General features: G+C 40.1%; 1 protein-coding gene across 1 annotated transcript in view; it reads left to right on the top strand.

The window, feature by feature from the left end:
* The window catches only part of LOC150085892 (protein unc-13 homolog 4B-like), a 145,968-nt gene that overhangs the window by 16,484 nt on the left and 106,930 nt on the right, over nt 1–22,554 (top strand). The window contains exons 3-4 of the mRNA XM_090374285.1: nt 57–157; nt 11,300–11,489. Of these exons, the coding sequence (XP_090230411.1) occupies nt 57–157; nt 11,300–11,489 (291 nt within the window). The remainder of the gene's footprint in view (nt 1–56; nt 158–11,299; nt 11,490–22,554) is intronic.

The following is a 22,554-nucleotide window of genomic DNA, read 5'->3' as shown; positions in this document are numbered from 1 at the left end:
TTACAGCGGAAATGCTCTAGGTATGTGTAGTTTAAGAATACACAACTCTCTTCCAGATTAACGATACTTATGATGGCGTCCTTGTTGGTGAAGAGGAGAAAAAACTTCAGAAATTTGCAAAAGAGAATGACCTACTTAAATCTACTTATGACATTCTGTAAGATTACATTTGTCTCTTGAATTGCTTATTTTTAGAATTTGTTTATTTTTATTTATCTATTTATTTTGTTATTTAATTAAGGTGGAATAAGGGTATGACTTCAAACACCACCACCAACAGTAGATGGGTAGAAATGTATTTTTTACCACAGCCATTAGTGGTAAAAAATACATTTATATCTTCACTTTTAGTTGTAGGTTAATCGTTTCAGCAGTTAGTCTTAGTAATATATGAACATGATAAAAATAAAAAGAAAATCGTGAATGCTCGAACATATCTGAACATCTTTGAGGATCACTTACACCCAGAAATATTTATGTGTTTACCCCTTGAAATTACCCCTAAGACGATCAGGGGTGATTTCAAGATGACAATGCAATCATCCACCTCGTCAAAAATGTAAAAGAGAGTTTTGGGTAACACGAGGAGTACTTCTAACATGTATCCCGGCCAGTTTAATCCTTGGATCTATATCCCATTGAGCACATATAGATGTGGAAACTGAAACTATGAAAATCTTCCTCGACACAATCTTCTACCTCCGTCACTCAGGAACTGGGGACAGTTTTGTTGCATGAATGGTCGAATACTCCTCGTGTCACTTATCAACATCTTTTTGACTTCATTCCATGTTGTGTCGGAGCAGCGATTCGGGCCAACAGGTTATTAGCTCATGGTCCTAATAAAGGTAGCCATGAAGTGTAGAAAATGCAACGTCTGTACAAAGGAAATAATTACAGTATTATCGAAGCAGTCATTCCCCCTTTGTTCCTCTGATCTAAATAATAGAATATTCTCAAGTAAATTACGTTCAGGTTATCAGTGTAACCGGAGAGAGAAATTTTATCGTTAGAAAAGCCCACTCTACACTAACTTGGGTTGGTGGTGTACAATTCAATGGTAGCCAGTTGATGAGGTATGGAAGGATAGTTTAATTGAATTTATTTCCAAATTTTCCCTTTTCCTTTTTTCCATTCCTTTAAATGAACTGCGAAACACAAAGCTATGTATTGTCACACTAAATGTTAAGAAATCCAAAATTCTGTAATGTAGTTAGGAAAATCTCCTCTTGATCGTACAAGTAATACGATCCTAAAAAAAAAGAGGAATGAAATAAATAACGGTTTCGGTTTTCGTTCGATTTCTGACTTATTTTGCTTTTCCGTCCAGTTTCAGTGCCGCTCCGTCCCGAAAATATTGACTCTTTCGGTTCTGATTTGTTTCATATCGTTTACTACCACGTCTATAGAAGTGGATATTGAGGGGCTATTTGCATATTATGGGAACGAAAAAATCCATTCTCTCCATCCTAATTAAAAGACATTAAAGAAAAAAAAAACGTTTTTCCATTAAAAAAAATAAAAATATTCTATCATTATACTTCTTACAAGTATATCATAACAATCATTAAGAATGAGCAGAAGGCAACGGGCGTGGTCTTGGCTCTATTTCTACTGATGCCTGTGTAATGACACTATTTCACGGTTTGTGCGTTATGTTCGTTACAGCTACCCGTTGCATGGATCATTAATGACATTACTCCGCACTTCGCACATGATAGTACGTTACATGTATTCCAAATACGTATGCATTATCCTCCTACACGTATCAGAATACTAAAAGAAAAACACTTGTTAGAAAAAAATTAATATTGCGTAAATGGCCTTTAATACAATATGAACAGCCCATGGGGAAACTTTCTGCAAGTTTTTGGTATGTAGAAGTTTGCTCCACTACTCCCGTAAATCTGTAACTGGTTATCTGCTTGAACTAGGACATCTGGCCCTCAAGTGCTACGAAACAACCCCAGGTATCCAATTACATTCAGGTCTCCCCCTCTACGCTGGAAAATGCAGGTTCACCATTTAATCTCATCAGTCATTATCATACTGATCATTGGCCACGAATCGTTGCCATGCTGACACAACATGCCTTCCCCCTTCAAACAACTGTCACAATGGTACTGCTATCTATTTTTCATATGGAATCAATCATTACTTCCCAGGAGTTCTGTGTACCAATGCATGTTGGAGGATAGTGTATATGTTTGTTAATAACGGACAAAATTTTAATCATCTGCAGATTCCTAAGATTCTTATTATGCATTATTAATGCATGATAATACTCCAGATAACGGTACCCCTTACGAAATGACGCCGAGAAGAAGAGGGGGAAAGCAGTGACGTTCTGTTCGTAACTCCGTCCACTCACTGCGTTCCCCCTCCTCTTCTCGACGACTGCACGTGGCGGATGTTACGCGCCATAATAGTATGTCGGAGCTGAAAAACAACGCCAATTTTTTCGCAGTAACAACTAAAATAAATGCAATTCATTCCGAGAAAACAAAATGTCACGCAACGTAATAACACGTCAGAGTTAAAATTAAGAAAATTCACAAAAATGGTAATTTTTTTTTTCTAAACAAAAAACAAAAAGTAATATGACATGCAGCAAACGACCAGTTTTTGCTGAATACCTCCCGAAGTCGCGTAAAAAGGTAACCCTTTTTCTAAACACAAATGAAAGTCGATGAAAAACATGACTCCTGTTATAATTTTTTTTTCGTCCAACGACCGGTTTTTGCTTGAATCCATTCCGAAGTCGCATAAAAACATAATCTTTTTTCACTAAACAGAAACGAAAGTCAATGAACACGTGCAATTGACAATGAAATTGCTCTTTGCATAAGCACAAAACGACAATACAGATTTTTTTTTTTTTTTAAAGAACGCAACCGACACAACATTCAACTACTAGGTTAATGATATGTGAAAACAACACAGAAATACAAACAAAACTTACCTCATCAGTCCTGGCCTGTCATCATCATCAGCCATTTTCAATCCACTGCAGGATGAAGGCCTCTCCAGCAACTTTCCAGTTCCTTCTGTTTTGAGCACTGGCCATCCATTTACTACCCACAAACTCATGAATTTCATCTATCCATCTCCGCCTTTGTCTTCCAGGTTTTCTTTTAGCTCCTCTTGGGTACCATTCTGTTATTTTCTTAGTCCATCTGTCATCATGTCTTCGAGCTATGTGTCCTGCCAAAGACCATTTTAGTTCTTTAGTTTTGATAAGAATGTCCTTTACTTGAGTTTGCTGCATAATTCATGTGTTTCTCTTCTTATCTAACAGTCTGATTCCCAATATAATTCGTTCCATTCTTCGCTGTGTCGTTCTCAGCTTCTCTTCCATTCTTTTGGTGAGTGCCCAAGTTTCACTTCCATAAGTCATGGTGGGGAGTATTCATTGGTTCATTATTTTACGTTTCAGACAAACTGGGATATTGCTCTTCAGTATGTGACTATATTTCCTGAATGCTATCCATCCAAAATTTATTCTTCTCTTCACTTCCAGACATTTATCATTATTACAGCTAATAACTTGTCCCAGATAAGTATATGACTCCACCTTTTCAATTACTGTTCCTTCAATCATTATATCCCTTTCTTTGGCATTCTTGTTCATCATTACTTTGGTTTTAGCCATATTCATCTTTAGTCCAAAATCCTTACTAACTGTGCATAACTGATTAAGATTTTCCTCTAATTCTTTGGGATCGTGGCTTATGCCCACAATGTCATCTGCAAATCGTAAATGGTTTAGGTACTCTTCGTTCACATTGACCCCTTTCTGCGACCAGTCTAATCTTCTGAAAGCTTCCTCAAGGGCAGCAGTAAACAGCTTCGGAGATATTGTGTCTCCTTGTCGAACTCCTTTCTCGATTTTAAATTTCCTACTGTCTTTGTCTGGTCTAATAAAGGAGGTAGCATTCTCATATATTTTCTTCAAAATCATAATATGTGGGGTATCTATGCCTTGTCTTTCCAGTGCCCGAAACATTGCCTTATGCTGTATGGAGTCAAATGCCTTTTCATAATCCACAAATGCCAGGCATAATGGTGTTTTATATTCATTTGCTTTCTCCATTATCTGTGATATTACGTGAAGGTGATCCATAGTTGAGAATCATGTCCTAAAGCCAGCTTGCTCTTTCGGATGATTCTCATCAAGTATTCTTTCTAATCTGTTAGTAATGACCCTTGTGAACAACTTGTAGATGGGGGATAACAAGCTAATTGGTCTATAATTTCCAATTTATCTCCTTTCTTATGCAGCAAAACTATGATTGCATTATTCCACTGCTTAGGCATCACACCTTTTCTAATGCACTTTGTGAAGAGCCTTGCCATTTTTTGTGTTATATCTCTTCCTCCCAATTTTAACAACTCTACAGTAACTTCATCTTCCACCGGGGCTTTCTGAATCTTCATTTTTTCAATGCATGTTCTACCTCATCAGAAAGAATATCGGGTATGTCGTATGTGTTGCTAATTTGCAATCCAGCTTCCCCACTGCTGGTATCATTCCCTCGCTCCTTGTATAATTCTCTATAGTAGTCGCGCTTCCGTAGCCAGGTGGGAAGGAGCAGCATTGCGTAGCACACGCTTCTTGATTAGACCGAGTTTCGAGCCTGTCACCACCAAATACGGAGGATGCGAAAAGGTCAAGGAAATGACCATCGCATATTCCCGGAGCAATATGTCTTTAGTTGCTAATGCTCCTAAAACCAGATAACTAACTAACTAACAATCTATAGTAGTCTTCTGCTATTTGAGTTATGCTTTCTCTGCTGTTTATAAGTACACCATCGCTATTCTTCAGTTTCAGTATCATTTGTCTTTCTGTGTTACTGCTCATGGCTGCTGATTTAAATCCTTTGTTTTCCCTTAATGCTTGTTCTACTTTTCTTGTGTTATATCTTCTTATGTCCTCTCTGAGACTCTTTCTAATGGCTTTGCATAACTCAGTATAATCAATTTTCTCCTTGTCAGTGTTTGTCTTGCTTTTCATTTTTCGTCTTCGGTTCATCATGACAAGTATTTCTTGACCAATTTTTCTTCTTTGGATTTCTTTTTACCTATAGGTTTCTTGGGCTTTCTCACTTTCAGAAAGTTGTAATATTCCTCGTTGATATCTTGGTCCTGAGCAGTCTGCAGAAGCTCCAACTTGTTCTTAAGTTACAACAGATACTGCTTTTTCTCCTCTTCTGTTATCTCAAAGACCTTTGTATTATTTACTCGAATCATTTTTTCCTGTCCTTTCCTACATCTATATCAAGTGTACATCTCACCATTCTGTGATCACTTCCAACATTTATCTTATTCAGGACGGTAGCATCATTCACAATATACCTTCTGTTAGTGAGGATGAAGTCGATTTCATTAGTAGTTAATCCATTTGGACTCTTCCATGTCCATTTTCTGTTCACCCTTTTCTTGAAAAAAGTGTTCATTACTGACAATCCTTGAGATTCTTCAAATTCCACAAGTCTTTCGCCTCTTTCATTTCTTTCACCAATTCCAAAATTTCCTATAGTTTCCCTTTCTGTGCTGTTTTGTCTTTTCCAATCTTAGCATTGAAGTCCCCAATAATAATAGTGTAGTGGGTTTTCTGCTCATCTAGAAGACTCAATTTCGGTGTACATTTCTTCAACCTCTTCATCATCATCATCATCGCACGATGTTGGTGCATAAATCATTATAACCTTTAGCTTGTACCTTTTAGAAATCTTGAGTATTAATCTTGACACCCTCGGTGATGTACTTTTGAATTCCAAAATGTTGTTTTTAAATCTTTATGGACCAGAAACCCAACTCCACCTTCACTCCTTTCACTGTTTCCATTGGTGTACAGCAGATTTCCACTTGATAAATTTATAAGTGATTCATTTCTTCTTCTTCTTTCAGCCAAACCAACGATATTCCAATTCACATTTTCTAATTTCTTTTCCAGTTCTAATATCCTGTCTTCACCGATGAGTGATCTTACGTTGTAACAGGCCAAGTTCAGTTTCCGTGCATGGCAGCCTGGTCGTACCCAGAGATTCTTAGCACCCTCTGCTTCCACTCTGATCCTCTCGCTGCCGTAAGAGGGAGGAGTGAAAGCTGCTGGGGGACTGAGCGCCATTTGTTTCATCGTGCTGTCATATGCTGGAGGGTTTGGTCTTTTCTTCTTCACGCTGACCAGGCGTCTTGAAGAGAACCACTCTACACGTTCGTTGCCACCAAAGTGACGTAACAGGGCTTACCATCGAGAAGGTGTGCATGAGTGGATTTTAGGGAGGCAGGCCTAAATCTTCTGTAATAGAAAGATATTGGATCCATCAGTGTTTTAGACTGAGTGTCTGATCACACACACGATACCTGTTTCCCGCCTGTAGGCTTGTATAAAAAACACAGAAAGAAATAAACAAAATAAGAAAATGTGACGGCAACACACGGCACAAAAAAACAACCAAACAGTTTACCAGCACGATGGAACAGAATAACGACACAGGAACTCAGGACTAAATAAGCAACCACATGCCAAGCAGCAATGGAATATTAACTCTTAACAAGCAGCAACAATTGAACACCACACACCAGAAACCAGCATGCAAACGAAACCAAACGCAACAAATTTCGTATTTACCGCTCCAGTGACGTCCGCCTGAAACGAAGAGGGAATGCATTGAGCGGGCGGAGTCACAATCTGTCAATCACTGCTTTCCCCCGTTCTCACAGCCAATTAGAAGAGCGTACCGTTAACTGGAGTTCAGCCATGAATTTTACTACAGTCCAGAAATATTAAGAAAGCAATCCGGCATTCGTACCAACGATCGCATTTGTCTAAAGAATCCATGCAAAAAAAGGGCGACCTTTCTCCATTTTGGTGATATCGCTTATTGGGCAAACTTCGTAACGCGGCGCAAACATCAAATTACAGCTTGTGGCTAGTCATACAGCGCTTCTGTGAACGGGTGACTAGGTTGGTATCGCTTTAAAAACATTTGCGAGGGAAGAGAGAAAATTCTATGTGTGGGTACAGCTTTAAAAACGCATGCTCCATTAAATCTACCTTTATCTCTTCTATAAAGAGCGACTTACTGACGCGTACAAGCAATAGGTTTAATTCCAGACAACCAAGGATTTTGCCTTCATCATAACTAATTGTGCAGCTCGTCAGCTGCATGACCAAAGCAGATAGGAAATGTGAGGCTCAATCGGTACTAACGCAATGGAAGAGAAGGCTTAGTCGTTGACTTTGAGCCGCCCGTTATTTTATTTTGCTGTAGTTATAATGGCGGCAAGAACGGAACTTCGTTATTACGTGCCAGAAATTGACTGAACTTATGCAAAATATATCATTAAAAGCAAAATGTCATGTAAATTGATATATATATATATATTGCGAATGCCTCGTTATAAGTATTCCTTAAGAAGAATAGTTACATTTTTTAATGCCCAATACTAAATATTTTTTTCTCCGAAGTACATTCATTGGGGTATAATGACCTTTAGCTGCCGATGCGGCGTAAAACCTTCTAATAACAACAAAACGAATAGCTTTCCTTGTTGGTTGCTTGGATCCTCCGTGCGATTCTGGTTTCGAGATGTTAGGTTCAGCGAAAATGTTTCCTGGGGTTGGGGCTTTTGGTTGCTCTTCCATGTAGTTGTCGCAGTTTGAGGTTTCTTTATGATTTCTCTCCTTCAATCGCTTTCTGCCTTTTTTTTTGGGGGGGGGGGGCTTTTTTTCGCCTTTCGATAAAGTGGCACTTGGTTGGTATTTCTCTTTATGTCCATCGGCCTCTGGTTTGATTTTCTTTGAATTCCGTTATTTTTGCATCAGTGGAGTAGTCTATATCTGACTCACTGTCAGAAGACATACAAAAGTGACTGTTTTTCATTCGGACAGAGGGGTATATATATCTATCATACCTAGTATACGTACTGCCAGAAAACATATTTACTACAGCTGCCTAGAAAGTAGTGCTAGGCGAGTGATTACACGTAGAACGCAAGTAACCACTTACTTGGAACCAGCAGGACATGCAGCTGAAGCTTCCCACTGGCTATGAATACATAGAAAGTAGGTAACCCGTGTAAAACTGTACCCGATCGCATACCGAGAAGTTGCACTGGTCAACTGCTTTCTATGTGTTCATAACTAGTGGGAAGCTGCATGTCGCTGCTGGTTTCCGGTAAGCGGTTTGCTGCGTCCTACACACCCTAATGTAGTACGCATAAGGCAAGCCACAAAAGTGGCTCTCAGTGCTATGCTGAGCAATGCCAGTGGAATCAGGAATCGGTGCAAAAGACTCAAAAGCATCCAAGTATTTTAGAAAAATCACAATCCTTTAGGGAATATCGCATAATTCATTAAATTTTACAGGAAATAAAGCATGATATATATATATATATATATATCATGTGCAGCATGAATTTTATAGAGTTTGTAGTATATATTCCTCAAATGTACCAATTCCTAGGGAACTTTTAGTTTTTCATGTAAATTTTGAACAGAACTGTCAAGTACTTTGCCAAGAAGAGACATCTAAAATTTGTGGTGACTTCTCCGAGTTTGTCCGAAGCCGATTGCCGAGTTAGGCATAATGGTCAGAGGAGTATGTCGCTTCACCTAACCGCGATGGTGTAAGGGATGCTTAAAATCTTTAAAAAAAAAAAAAAAAAAAAAAAAAAGCAGACAGTGAAATCGTATATAAACCTGATAAAATGATCCTGATCTGGCGGCATTCATCGTGATCTAGGAGACAGTAAATCCAGTATATTTTCACTTAACAAAGGAGCAGATTTTACTATGTTCGCACAGACCACTGACCTAACCAGAGCTATAGCAAAAACAAAAAAAAAAAAAAAACACAGAGTACAACCAAGTTAGCTGTTTTCCAGATACAGGAACCTACACATCTTGCCCCCACAATCATTCCACGTTTGAAGTTAGAAATATCTCGATTCCGACCGATTCTTCCTCGAAAACACTCAAAAACTGATCGTCAGAAGGTACGAACAACAGTCTTATAACAACCGTTTCCGACTTTGAGCCTTTACCAGCATCACAATGTAATGCATTGGTGGCTAATGCAAAGCCAATCCAGTGTATATGTCACCGGCAAAGTGTGGAATCCAGGCATTGTAGAGAATGCCTAGGCAACGTATGAAATAAACTTTTTTTTATTACATATATACAGTATTTATTGTAATAAAGAAAAGTTTATTTCATACGTTGCCTAGGCATTCTATACAATACCTGGATTCTACACTTTGCCGGTAACATATACAATGCCTGGATTCTACACTTTGCCGGTGACATATACAATAAATTTAGGCATCCACCCTGATAAGTTCTTTGAGGACAAGCTCTACAGAAAGGAAATAGTTAAGAACTGTTACCAGCTATTGAATCTCTGACGTTCACCTACACCTGGATCTTTTTGCCTGCTGCATTTATTTTGCTGTTTATTACAAACTTTGTTTTTATTTCGAGCTCTTGTAAGTTCATCTCTGTAATTATGTCAGGTCGATTATGCACGTAAAAAAAAATAATAATACTCTTGTACATTGTACGTGTGGTTCCTCGCACCTTAGTAAGTAAATCTCACACCCTCCTGGCACATTGCCGTCACGGGGTGGCCCACGGTTTCCTGGGGTAATAAATCGATAATAATATATACGCTTACATTCTGTAGTTTTCGTTGTGTTCCACATATTTGCACACACGTGTCAGAAATGTCGTCAAGGCAAAAAAAAAAAAAAAAAAAAAATTCATCTTATTCATGAAGCCAACAATGAACTTCTGTCAATACGCAATCGTCCAATTCAAACTTTTTTGACCTTGCAAATCCATCCGATAGAATTTCAGGGAGCAAAGTAAACTATATGTAGGATGACGGAGAAAAGCTCGCCCATTCTTTACAACGGCTTCCCACGTTTGACGACTTTGTGTGACATGCGTTGTCCTGGTAATGCATCTTGCATCTCCATATTCGGTTATACTTAAGTATATATTAATGTTGCGTTTCTTTAGAGTGTTCAAATTCTGTTCTGAATTTATTTCGACTCTTCAGATTGAAAATCAACGAGAATCACACGACAAATATCCCAAAAAATAACAACTATCACTTTGCCTGCGGATATCTAGCTTTTGAACTTCACCTCTACGACACCTAAATTGACATTTAATTTCTCGGTTTCATAATGATCAGCATAAACTACACTATATTTAAGTCATTAATGACTGTCTTGATAGGATGATGGTTAAAGCCAGCTATGTCATCAGTCTGGCCGGTGATCAGTCATTATCCCGTATCAGTTAATCAGTCCTGCTTATAACACTCACTGCTGGTGCTGATCGTTCACTTCGAAGGCATGCAAAGGTGGCGAAGTATCATATAAAAATACGTCATAACTTTTGAACCTGTAAAGCAATCTTTTCATTATATGCACACTAACAGCATCTTTTTTCAACATCCGGGCCATCAGACCATAAATATATATAACCACTAGTTTTTTTTTTTTTTTTTTTTTTTTTTTGGCTCCCAGGTATGGACAACCTGGGAGCGGGATTGCAGGCACCCGCTGGTATTGCACTACCTCTGGCGGGTGCGAAATTTTCTGTGGTAATTACACCGGTACAGTATGACAGTTGACCCAGGCCCGGTGCTAGGGATGGGCACCAGGCAGCAGCTACCCATGTGTTGGCTGCACCCTGGTAGCAAAGTGGCCTGACACAAACAATACAACACATATTAATATTTATACATTTACACTTTTTCAGGCCCGTTATTTGTGCAGAATTTCTGCACCATAACAGAGTATAAAGGTGGAGATGGACTAACGCCTAGGAGCCACCCCGATACAAGAACACACACACACAACCTTGATTACTATTATATATATATATATATATATATATATATATATATATATGATAATATGTATAAAACTGTATATAATCTTGTATATAAATTAATGTCTATATATCATGAGAATGTACATAAAATTGTGTGTGTGTAAATAAATGGAGGGGAAAAAATGGAACATCCGGGCCCACCTCTACATTGTTCGGCACTAGTGCAACTAACCACCTGCTACTTGCCCCACTTCCCACGGCGTTCCTTTTTGTGGTGCAGGCGAAAACTATGCCTGCGATGGCTGAAAATGTTTCCATTTCCAAAAATTACACAGTCACATTAACCGTTATTCAGAAAAAAAAAATAATAATAATCATTACTTTTGGGTGATTCATAAATTCTGCATTAAAAGATGTTTATTTCTATTTTGTTTTACGAAACAGTCAATTGGCCATAATGCTGGAGTGGGTCGCTGAAGAAAGGAAACCTCAAGTCACGGAAATCAGTTTACTATATATGCTGGCAGCACTAGAATGCGATCTCACTAGATCTGACGAATCCTGGGAACTGCTTCATCAAACAGAGAAAGATCACAAAGGACGCAGCTACGATCTGCTGTTTACAGAATTTGAGGTAACTGAATTAATACCAAACGCTGGAATTAGAAATAATTAAAATTTAATGCATTTAACTGAGATGTTTTCAGAGATAGTCTTAAAACTTTAAATTTTGTTTAAAGACACCCACTTAACACTGATAATATTTCAAAACTCAAACTTCGGAGAGAAGCTCATAAATATAAGATCTAGTAAATAAGAGAGGGCTGAAATTTGGTAGGAAATAAAAAGATGTTCTGCAACAAAGCGAGAAATTAAGAGAGACTATTTCTTTCTAAAAAAATAGAAAAAGAGAAAAGAGACAAACTCATATAATATGAAATCTTACACTTTTTTCGGTAGAGATTCTTAAAATTTTAGGCACAAGTCACCTCGAACTATACCGGTATTGCACTTTCACTTCAAATAAAAAGCGCTGTCCCCGAAGGAGAAGTATACTGCTATTTAACTAACATGGGTAACAAACATGGGTAAAATTACTTAATATATGATATATGCAATGAACGGATCCGTGCATAGCAAAAAGATGGAGCTAATTTCAAATGCCGCAAGTGAATTAAAGTGACCTGATTCCACAGTGACGAAAGCGCTGACGTAATCTATCCACCATTAGACTCTGTAGAGAGAACAGGAGAGTGAGCTTATTCCTAATTCGATGAACGAACTACTCATGCTAGGGTTTCCAATGTGACAAGAATGTCTGAACGGAGTTATCAGTCTAAATATTTGATTCGGTGGACAATTGGAAAGCTTCAGGCTGGCCAGCCTTAAGCATATGTAAACGTCTTGTTTGATGTTGATGCAGAGATTTGGGAGAAGATCTGGAAACCACGTCTGGTTTGATGTGGTTGTCCAAAGATTTGGGAGAAGTTTCCAGCAATCAGGAATTAGTATCGGAAGATATCGTGGAGATAAATCTAGGGCAAAGACTTTAAATAATGACACTAATACCATCGTGGATACTAGTGTCATTATTTAAATAGTGATTGTACCAACTTTGCTGCCCGTGGGTAGCACAGGTGGTACAATCGCTATCCTCCCCACACTGGGTGATAAAGACCTGAGTTTTTGTTTGTTTGTTATTTGGTTTTTAGGAGCATTAGCAACTAAGGCCATATTGCTCCGGGATATGCAGTGGTCATTCCCTGACCGTTCCGCATCTTCCGTATTTGGTGGTGACTGGCTCGAACCCCGGTCTAAAGACCTGAGTTCGAATGCCGTCAATGATGCGAGGAATACTTATGGATTGTTTTTCACAGTATGGCTGAATTAGTCGATCTAAGGCGAGGGTAGCCTGGTTTATTCTCTGGGAAACTTGGGGGATTTTTTTCTGGCAAAGAGCAAATAGACCACAAAACACACGAAATTGACAACAGACATTATGTATGGCTGAACCTCACAGAAGACGTTCGAATGTTTGTGTCTGCCTACAAGTTGGCGGGGGGTGTTACACTACGATTGCCTCTCTGCAAGGTGCATGACTGCCAGCTTGTATTTCTCCTCACCCCGCATCACAGGGGAGAGAGGGAGAGAGACTGAAAATAAACCAAAGACCAATGACCAGCTGTACTGATTATCAATAAGTCCAGTTTTATTCTGAAAAGTGTTCCGAGATTTACACTCAGTAGAAAGAGCCCGAACACTGGCATTTTCTAAATAATATCATTAAACAGGGTATCTATGGAATGGGGAATGTGCTGGTTTGGAAAGACATCTCTTTCGATAGATGTGCCGTCCAGTGGCTGTTTTTAGATGAAAAATTCTCACACAGAAGTATAGAGATGAAATTCTGCCCTTAAGCAAGTGCAACAGTGGTTAATTTCATCTCGCATTAGCCCTCGCGGGTGGCACAGTAGTTATACTCACGTCCTTCCATACCGAGTGGAAAAGACCTGTGTTTGAATGCTCAATGACGCGACGAATTTTTATGACCTTTTTCACAACATAGGTGAGTTAGTCGGTCTTAGGTAGAAGGTTGCATAGTTTAATCTCCCTGAAACTCGGGTTTTTCGCCCAGAAGAAACAAACAGACCAAAGAATACACGTAATTACAGACACAGTATACTGACACTTCACAGCTTTAGTTGCCATGGTGCTTCACACGATATTTTTTAATAATTCTCACGTCGACACTCCAGAATGGGCGACTGCTGTTTGGGAATGAACATAATTGTCTGTATGGCTGCCTGTGCAATCTACAGACCTTCAGTCTTGAGTGCGTTTGGGAGAGGCACTGCTATCTCTTCAACTACTTCCGTAATTTGTCCAGGAGCTTAGATGCGTGTTCCTGAACTAGTCTGCATGACTGCCACCTTGAATTTTTGATGCCTCACCAGCTGCAAAGTGTATTGCAATCAGATGGGGTCACTCCCCCCATTAACTTGAAATCGATATTCCATCGACGATTCATCCTTGACCATTATGTTCAGTGTCACTGTTCTTCCACGTGGAAAGAACTTAGGTCTGAATGATGTGTTGAAACATGAGGAAATTTACCGATTTTTTTTTTTTTTTTTTTACACCATGGCTGAGTCAATCGGTCTCGAACGAAGCCTACATGTTTTTTCTTCAGGAAAATCACGAAACAAATGGGCAAAGCGTTGCCGACAGTCAACTTCGGAATGTTTAGTTCCTGAATTTTTTTTTTTTTTTAAGATGGCAATAATATAGGAATAATTGTATATAGACAAATTCCCCTTTGAAACTGTACTTTTCTTGGATTAATCGTTCGGCTTCTAAAACGAATTCTGGGCTCACCTTAATTACCTTTATAATGAAAATATTTGCATATTTCATAATCAAACACAATTTCCTGCAATTAGAGAGCGCAAGTCCTCGTGTAACAGAATAAGGGTCTCGCCACTTTTCACTCTTTCGGAGAGGTGTACTTTCTAGTACGGTCAATGCCTGCAGGAAATTCTAAAGTCCTCTTCAATCGAGGCTGTTGTTAGCCGATCATGGGGAAAACTCTGTTTCCAGGTCTAGAGAGTAGCGTTTTCCCGAGTTTTTCAGCTCACACCATGCAAATTTGCCCGTAAATACGTACACTTCTACAAACATAATACGCACACATACGGATATGGGTTATGCCCCTTAAAATGATAATAAAATCAGAGAGGGTGTTCCGTTCCATGATTTTTGGTAGGGTAGCACAAATTAGCAACTTTAATGGCAGGCATTACATATAACTCCACAACTCGTTCAATGGAAATGCTCGAATTTACAACCGATAATTTATGTTTTTCATGTCTTGTAACAAAGCCTTTTTTAAGTCTTCGACAATTTAATTTTTAATTCTTTATTTTTTTAATCAAGAAACAAAGCTCACCTCGAAAAATCGACGGTTCTTAATTTCATACTGGTATCTATCCACTGAATCCTCGTACTACTGATGCAGACAATACAATATTACAAATTTGTGTTGGTTCTAGTTGTCAGAATGAAGCTTACTCAGTAGGCTAAATATGCCTAATGCTGACAACATGAGTACAAGAGAAAATCTATCTAAGCCAAAAATGCTGAACCGAAAGATGGTCATTTAGTTCAATCTTCATACAATTTAACTAAGCCTCAGAGTGAATTACAAGCTCACTGCTAAAAATTCCTTTTCCTTCTAAACAAAAAAAGTAGAAGCAATTTGCACGTTCTGAATTGAAAAAAGTATATTGAAGTAGAGAATGAGTGAGAAATAGAAGAGGTTGCTAGTTATTAGAGCATTTGGAAAATATTATGTTTAATAACATAAAGAAAAAGCTGATTAAATTCAGACACGCTGAAATAAGTGAAATGGATGCATAAAAATTGTACCATGTATCATAAATGCAGTTTTAGTGGAATATAGAAGGAATAGAAATAAAGAAGAAAAATAAATATATGACAGTTGTTTGGAGCATTAGCAACTAAGGCCGTATTGCTCCGGGGATATACGGTGGTCATGGGCTCGAACCCCGCTCTAATCAAGAAGCGGGTGTTACGCACTGCTGCTCCTGCCCACCTGGCTACGGAGGCGCCAATACATGACAGAAATAATTTAGTTCTTCTAAGGCTTACTTGGTAATTTTTGCGATATGTGAATAAGACGCACAGTAGCGTAACTAGAAATGCTATCTTCTGCAAGATTCGTGAATGGATCCACATTACCTTTTAAAAAATACATGCAAGCTGTCATGTCCCCAGCAGTGGTGAAGCTAGCAGTAGAGTAATGTTTTTAGCTGGACCTTTTTTCTGTGGACATTTTTTTCCATTAACCCTTAGTGGTTGATATATTCAGACCCTATAAACAGGTTTTAAAAATCTTGGGAGTAAAAGCAATGAATGTTGCTGGTAAAATGTTCATCGTGGAATTTTGTGTATTCCCCCCAAGATAGCAGTTTTCCGACCCACCTAACACTGCCTCGATAGCATCAGCAAATATTCTTGCACCCTTCCTGTTTAAGTGTATCCCATCCATGTAGAAGCAGTCTTTCCTGTTAACAAACACAAACCACGCTGAGAAAAATTTTACCCCATGATCCTTGCACCATCTCTCCAGGGCCAGATTTATTGACAAGACTCAAATCATATACCCCCTCCTATCATGTCTGGGCAGAAATGCATACACTTTCAAATTTAACCCTAACTCGGGACTTTTTTTTTTCAACGTTGCCCAGCACTTATTAAGTAAGTCTGCAGATTTCTTATTCTTAATGTCATTAGGGCCAACATGTACAACAATGTCATCTTAATAATTCGATAAGGTGATATTGTTGTACAAGATGATATTGTGCCCTTAAAAAGATAGCTGCTCTATAACGTCATCAACGTTTGCCCCTGGCAGACGTACCCTGGTCCTATTCCAAAATCATGACTGATATAATGCTAATACTTACTAGTACTGAAACTAACGCTAGGTAGTAGATGACTCTCATCAACCGGTGCAATACCACCACTTTGCTTATTGGAAGCTTGAAGTGGTGAATCTGTTTAGTCTCCATAGCAAAGTTTCTTCATTTCTTCAACCCATGCACGGTACACTAAGTACTATAGGTTTTGATACCTTTCGTGTTTGAGGGCTACATAAAAATAATGATAAAATAAAATAGTAGTGTTTACACGCTCAGTCTCTTCACGATATCGTCTGTCTCTCCATGTGAAGAGAGTTGGCGTTCTCCAATTGTTCACTCTTTTTTTATTATTAAAAACGCAAACAGGTAACATCCTGAATAGTTATTATTTAATAAAATAATACACAACACCTTCATTTAATTTCTTATCCCTGATTTCATTTTCCGATAAATGTGACATCCGTTCCATAATTACCGTAGCAACAAAAATAGAAGAGGAAGTGACGTACTTCTTAACCTTGCAACAAGGAAGTTTTATATGCTGTACTTCGTTTACAGTAAAGCGAAAGTAAAATTCCGCATAGGCAGCAAAAACAAAATATAGAATACAATAGAACAGAATAGCAGTATAAAACGTACGCATTAATCAATTAAGGCATGGCAGTGTCAGAGATTTACAATCCATATATGATTACAATCAACTAATAAATAAGCACATGAACTAACATTGTACATTATTAGTATTAGACTTAAGCACATTATTATATGTTAATAGACTAACTTTATGTGATGAAACACACTCTTAATGTAACGATACAGAGCCTTTGTGGTTTTTGATATATGAAAGCCCGGAGCCAAAGTCTAGGAGCAGAGCTGGACAAGAGTTCTGGGTTCTGGCTTTTTTTTTTTTTTTTTTTGGTTAAGCTTAGTTGCATGGAGTTGTGGGAATATATTTCTGTATTCTTGGGGCCATATTGCGCCGTATATAGTCTGTAAATTGCGTGTGTTCTGTGGTCCAGTTTTTGTTTGTTGGACGAAAAAAACTCGAATTTCCGGGAGAAAAACCATTCTACCCTCGCCTAAGGCCGACTAACTCAGCCACGTTGTGAAAACGGCCCGTAAAAATTTCCCACGTCATCGATGGGATCTGAAGTCAGTTCTTTTCTACCCAGTGGGAGGAGGGCGGCGATTCTATCAACTGTGCTACCCAGGGCCACAGGGCCTCAACTAGGCGGAGAAAGATACAGTTGGATGAACACAGCGTTTTAAATTTAGAGAGGATTTTCTGTTTTTTCTTGCTGGCTACCACTTATTGAAGAAGTAGTAAACAACTTGGAGTGAGGGTAGCATGCAATTTATCAATGAGTGCTAGCCAGTTGCGGTTTGCAGAGTTGTGCTGATGACTGAAATTAAGACCTGGGAATCAGCCAAGAGCAGATTCCAGAAAAGTGGCTGTTATCTTATCCGTTGCTATCTTAATAGTGAATGGTAGCCTTCACTCTCCGGTTTATGACCGCAACTTCCCCAGTTCTAAATTTGCTAAATGCGTTCTGTGAGACCTAGGGGAAGGGGGGGGGGGTACAATGCATGGTGCAGATCCAATTTAACATCCGGAATCCCGCCAAAAACATTCTTTAAAATTGGATTCGACAATCGAAATTCATATTTCCTAGACGTATCGACCAGGTACAGATCAGATACGATACATCTTTTTTAGCAGGTGTAAAACACTGGTATGGAGCAGCTGTTGCTTGGAGATCCACCTTAGAGAGGTTAGCTTCGATTGAATTAGGTTAATATGCTCGTTAAATGATAGTTTTTTTTGGAGTCGAACACAATTCCCAAATCCTATGTGATTGGACGTTTGGAATTGGGGACCCGTGAGCAGAGATTCTAAAGTTGTTGGGCTGGCCTTTAGCGAGATAATCTGTACCAATTATAGGGGACTGATTTGCAATTAAAAGTTGAGGTAGTCTGCGGTCCCGTAGTTGCCTGTTAATTTAGTGAGTAGTTTTCGCTGGCAAGTGGAATGGTGACATCTTCGTAAAGAACTTGACGCTGTCAGCACTAAAAAAAAAAAAAAAAAAAAAAAAAAAATCAAACTGTTATTTTTAGGCCACCAGAATAAATTCATAATATGCCGTGCTGTGTCTTATGTCTGTTAATTGTGTGTGTTCTATGGTCGATTTGTCTGTTTTGATGGAAGAAAAACCCCAGTTCTGAGGTAAAAACCTTGCTATCTACTCATGAGACCGACTAACTCAGCCACGGGGTGAAAAAAGCCCATTAAAGTTCCTCGCGTCATCGACGGGATTCGAACCCGGACCTTTCCCACCCGGTGTGGGGAGGACGGTGACGATACCACTGTGCTACCTGCGCAGACACCGTCAGCACATAGTGTGCATAGTGTTGGGGGAAAAGCCCCCCCCCAGTGGTTTTCCACATCTGCGTCATATAAACTCTGTGGAGACAAACTGTATCACTGTGAAAGCCAGAAAATTTTTTTGTGTTGTAAATGAATTATTGTGTCGGGTTCTGTTGGGTGTCCTGGCTTTTGGCCGCAGGGCCCCTGGTGGACCCCACGTTGCCCGCATACATCACTAGGAGGTAGCCAGGCTGCCCATAATTCTTCGCTAGTCTCCTCCAGGTCGCCTGAGCTTCCTGCAAAGAAACCAAGTAAAAAAAAAAAAAAAAAAAAAGATATAGGGTACAGGGAGTACCGGAGAGGGTAAAGGAAAGGAGGTATAGACAGAGCGACGGAGGATGTAAGTAACGGAAGGCATCCTCCGCAGGTTGGGTGGGAATTCTCTGGTCGAAGTGGAAGAAGAGAGCCCTCGAGAGGGTCGGAAGACAGTCACGTATCAAGAGAGACAAGGATGAAACAATTCAAGGGACCTCAGTGTCAAGTTTAGTAGCTACAAGTGGTCACAATCTAGGTGAAGATGTTCAGTATATGAGAAAAAGGTGTTGATCAATGTGCATCAGTTCCAGGACGTTGCACCAGTGATCTTCTTCTGGTGAAGCGATCATGGGCGAAGGCAGAGAAAGCGTGGTACTGGTCTTCCTCATTGATCAGAAAATGTTCATTTCCTCGAGGCAAGGCATGTATTTTTTATATGAGGAACGTTCGCAGGTCCTCGTAGAGAGGAAAAACATAGAATAGGTGATCCCAGTTTTCGTTTTCACCACAAAGACAGCGAGGGTCATCAACGATGTTCATAGAGGGAAGTTTGATTTATGGATCCAAGGCGTGTAATCAGGAAAATGGTATAAAACCCTGGGTTGTACCATGCTAGAGCTTTAGGGTAGATCTGGGCTATTTCAGGCAAGAATTTTTTAGTGATGGAACCTTGGGGGTGGTATTCCATCTGTTTTTCCAGGCGTTAAGAAGGTACTTGCAAGGCGCTTTTTTTTCTTCTTTGATGGTGTTTGCTGGGTTTGTAGTGAAATCCAGGATGGTGGTAGGGAGTCCCTTTGCGAGCCGGTAGTGCGCACACCTTTCCGAATTATCTGCAAGTCCAGAGGGATCTGCAGATAATTCGCAAAGACTTGGAGCGCTGGGTTGCTTACTGTGCAGCAGGCACGGGTGATAGTGAGAATGATATTACGCTGGATGGAGGTGAGCTTCCTTTGGTTACGAACAATGAGTGCACGATGATACCAGACACCTGCACAATAGGTTATAGTGGGAATAAATACAGCTTTGTATAGCATTTGCAGTGAGCGGCGATTTAGGCCCCAGTCAGACCTGCTGATCCTCACTACCATTGCGGTGTAGTTCCTGACTTTTGCGATGAAGGTAGTCTATATGCGGGTAAAACGTGAGCTTGGGGTTGAGAATTACCCCAAGGTACTTCATCTCAGTTGCCAGTTTGATGGTTCTACCAGCAATTTTAATCTGTGGCGGACTGCTTAATTGAAGGGTTCCTCTGAGTAGAACTGAAGTAGTTTTCTCAGGGGATATATGTAGTTTATGGAGGCTGGCCCATTCTTGTAGCTTTGTAAGGGCTCCGTTGGCTATTGTTTCCAAGAAAGCTCTGGAGTTTCCAGTGACTGTCAGTATCAAGTCGTCTGCGAAGGCTTGGGTGGAAACATCCCCCAGGTCTAGGTTCAGGAACTCGTCCATGACCACATTCCATAGGAAAGGGCCAAGGACAGAGCTTGGGGGCATCCTCTTTAGACATTTCTGGGGGCATCCTCTTTAGACATTTCTGGGGGCATCCTCTTTAGACATTTCTGGAGACTTGTCGATAGGCATTTCTGATTGTAGCACTTCTGTTGTGAAGATAGTCCTGTTTGCAGCTGTAAAGATTTGCTGGAACGCTAGCTTCTCTGAGTCTTCGTAGTATACTTGGCCACCAGAGCAAGTCAAAGGCACCGGCGAAATCCACTGATATTACTAAGAAGTGTTTGGTGGCTGAATTTTTGATAGACTCCATGAGCTGTCGAAGAGCATTTTCTGCTGAACGAACTGGTTTGGGGACTGGAGATTTGCATTTTTATAGTGTTTTTCCAATCTGAATAGGAGAAGACGTTCAAATATTTTGCTTAAAACGGGAAGGAGTGCTATGGGTCTGTATGACCTTGGCTGCTCTGGTGGTTTACTTGGGTTCTTCAAAATGAGGCGTAGATTGGCCTCTTTCCTACATTCATCCGGGAAGAGTTCAACTTCCAGACGATGGTTGTACAGGCTGAGAAGGAGATTTGATTGCGTTTCTGCAAACTTCTTAATTACTTCTGCTTCAATGAAATCTAACCCTGGGATTTTTTGTTTTTTGTTTTGCCAATGGCAAGTTTTAATTCATCTAAGTTGAACGGCTATTCTATAGAGGTGGTGCTGTAGGATGCATTTTCAGTACAGATTTCTTGTTGCTGGCTGGATTGAGGATCTGTGCTTAGCGGGAACAGGGTATCCAAGATGTTGTTTACTGACTCTTCCCATGTGAGGGTTGTGGTGCCCTGCGAGGCGACTGTAGAGGAGATGACCTCACCCCTGGCAAGCTTGTTCGTAACAATGCGATACACAACTCCCCAGGGGGTTTGTTTCCAGTCGTGGAGACCAGGTGTTCCCAAGACTGTTTCTTCTTGGCTCTAATTAAACTAGTGTAGTCATTTCTTAGCCTACGATAGTTATTGCGTAGGGCATCAACTTAATGAGGGGGCCAGGTACGGCGAGCACATTAAAACGTTTTCTGTGCTGTATGAACCTGATGGCAGAGATGATCCAGTTGGTTGCACCACCATGGGTCAGCACTCGGGAAAGGGTGTTTCTTCTTGATTGTTTTGTCACAGACATTGGTTATGATTGATGTTATTTTCCTCTGATGCTGGTTGTGGTTGATGTTGGTGAGATTGGTGTTTCCAGGAATTTGGAGGGAAGCTTGGACCGTTAAATTAAAGAGGTTCCAGTCTGCTTTGTTAATTGCATAACGGATGATATTGTTTCTAGGCGGAGATGCTGAGGCGCCTCCGTAGCCAGGTGGGAAGGAGCAGTGCGTAGCACACGCTTCTTGATTAGACTGGAGTTCGAGCCCGTCACCACCAAATACGGAGGATGCGGAAAGGTCAGGGAATGAGCACAGCATATCCCGGAGCAATATGGCCTTAGGTGCTAATGCTCGTAAAAACCAAAACAACAACAAACAACAACTACAACAGCGGAGGTGCTGGTTCTATTGAGCATTGAAGGTTAAAAGTAATCACTCTATGGTCGGAAGTTTTCCAAGCCTCACGGACTTTCCAATCTTGTGGCTGCTGAGATGTCTATTGTGGACTCCCATAGGGTATTACTGAAGGTAGGCATGTTGTTAGGCTTGTTAAGGATTACAAGAGAGGATGTAGAGAGAAAGTTCTCGAGTTGCCGGCCGCTGTGGTTGCCCGGGAGGTCTTCCGAGTTGGTGTGCCACATTGCAGAACGACAGTTGACGTCAGCACGGAGAATAATCTATCCATCTGGGAGGAGGGCTTGGACTGCTTGCAGATACCTGATGGCAGGGGTTATGTCTTCGCCTGGACGACAATACAATGAGATGACGTGGAACAATTCCATAGGTCCTATAAACTGGGCACACACCGCCCATGGGGTAGAGAGGGTGTGGATTTTGGTGGAAGTTATGTGCGGGTTCCTAACAAGGATAACCGCCCACGGAGTGTCTTCTTCTGATTGTATCATTTTGTACATAAGCGGATATCCGCTGACTTTTCTTGCATTTGTGTAGGGCTCTTGGATGAACAGGACGTCTGTATTGTCTTCGTCAG

This window comes from Mastigoproctus giganteus, chromosome 5, assembly GCF_048544385.1.
Source record: "Mastigoproctus giganteus isolate SK-2022 chromosome 5, ASM4854438v1, whole genome shotgun sequence".
Taxonomy (NCBI): domain Eukaryota; kingdom Metazoa; phylum Arthropoda; class Arachnida; order Uropygi; family Thelyphonidae; genus Mastigoproctus; species Mastigoproctus giganteus.
The sequence above is the reverse complement of the archived record's forward strand: the minus strand, read 5'-3'. Positions and strand labels throughout refer to the sequence as shown.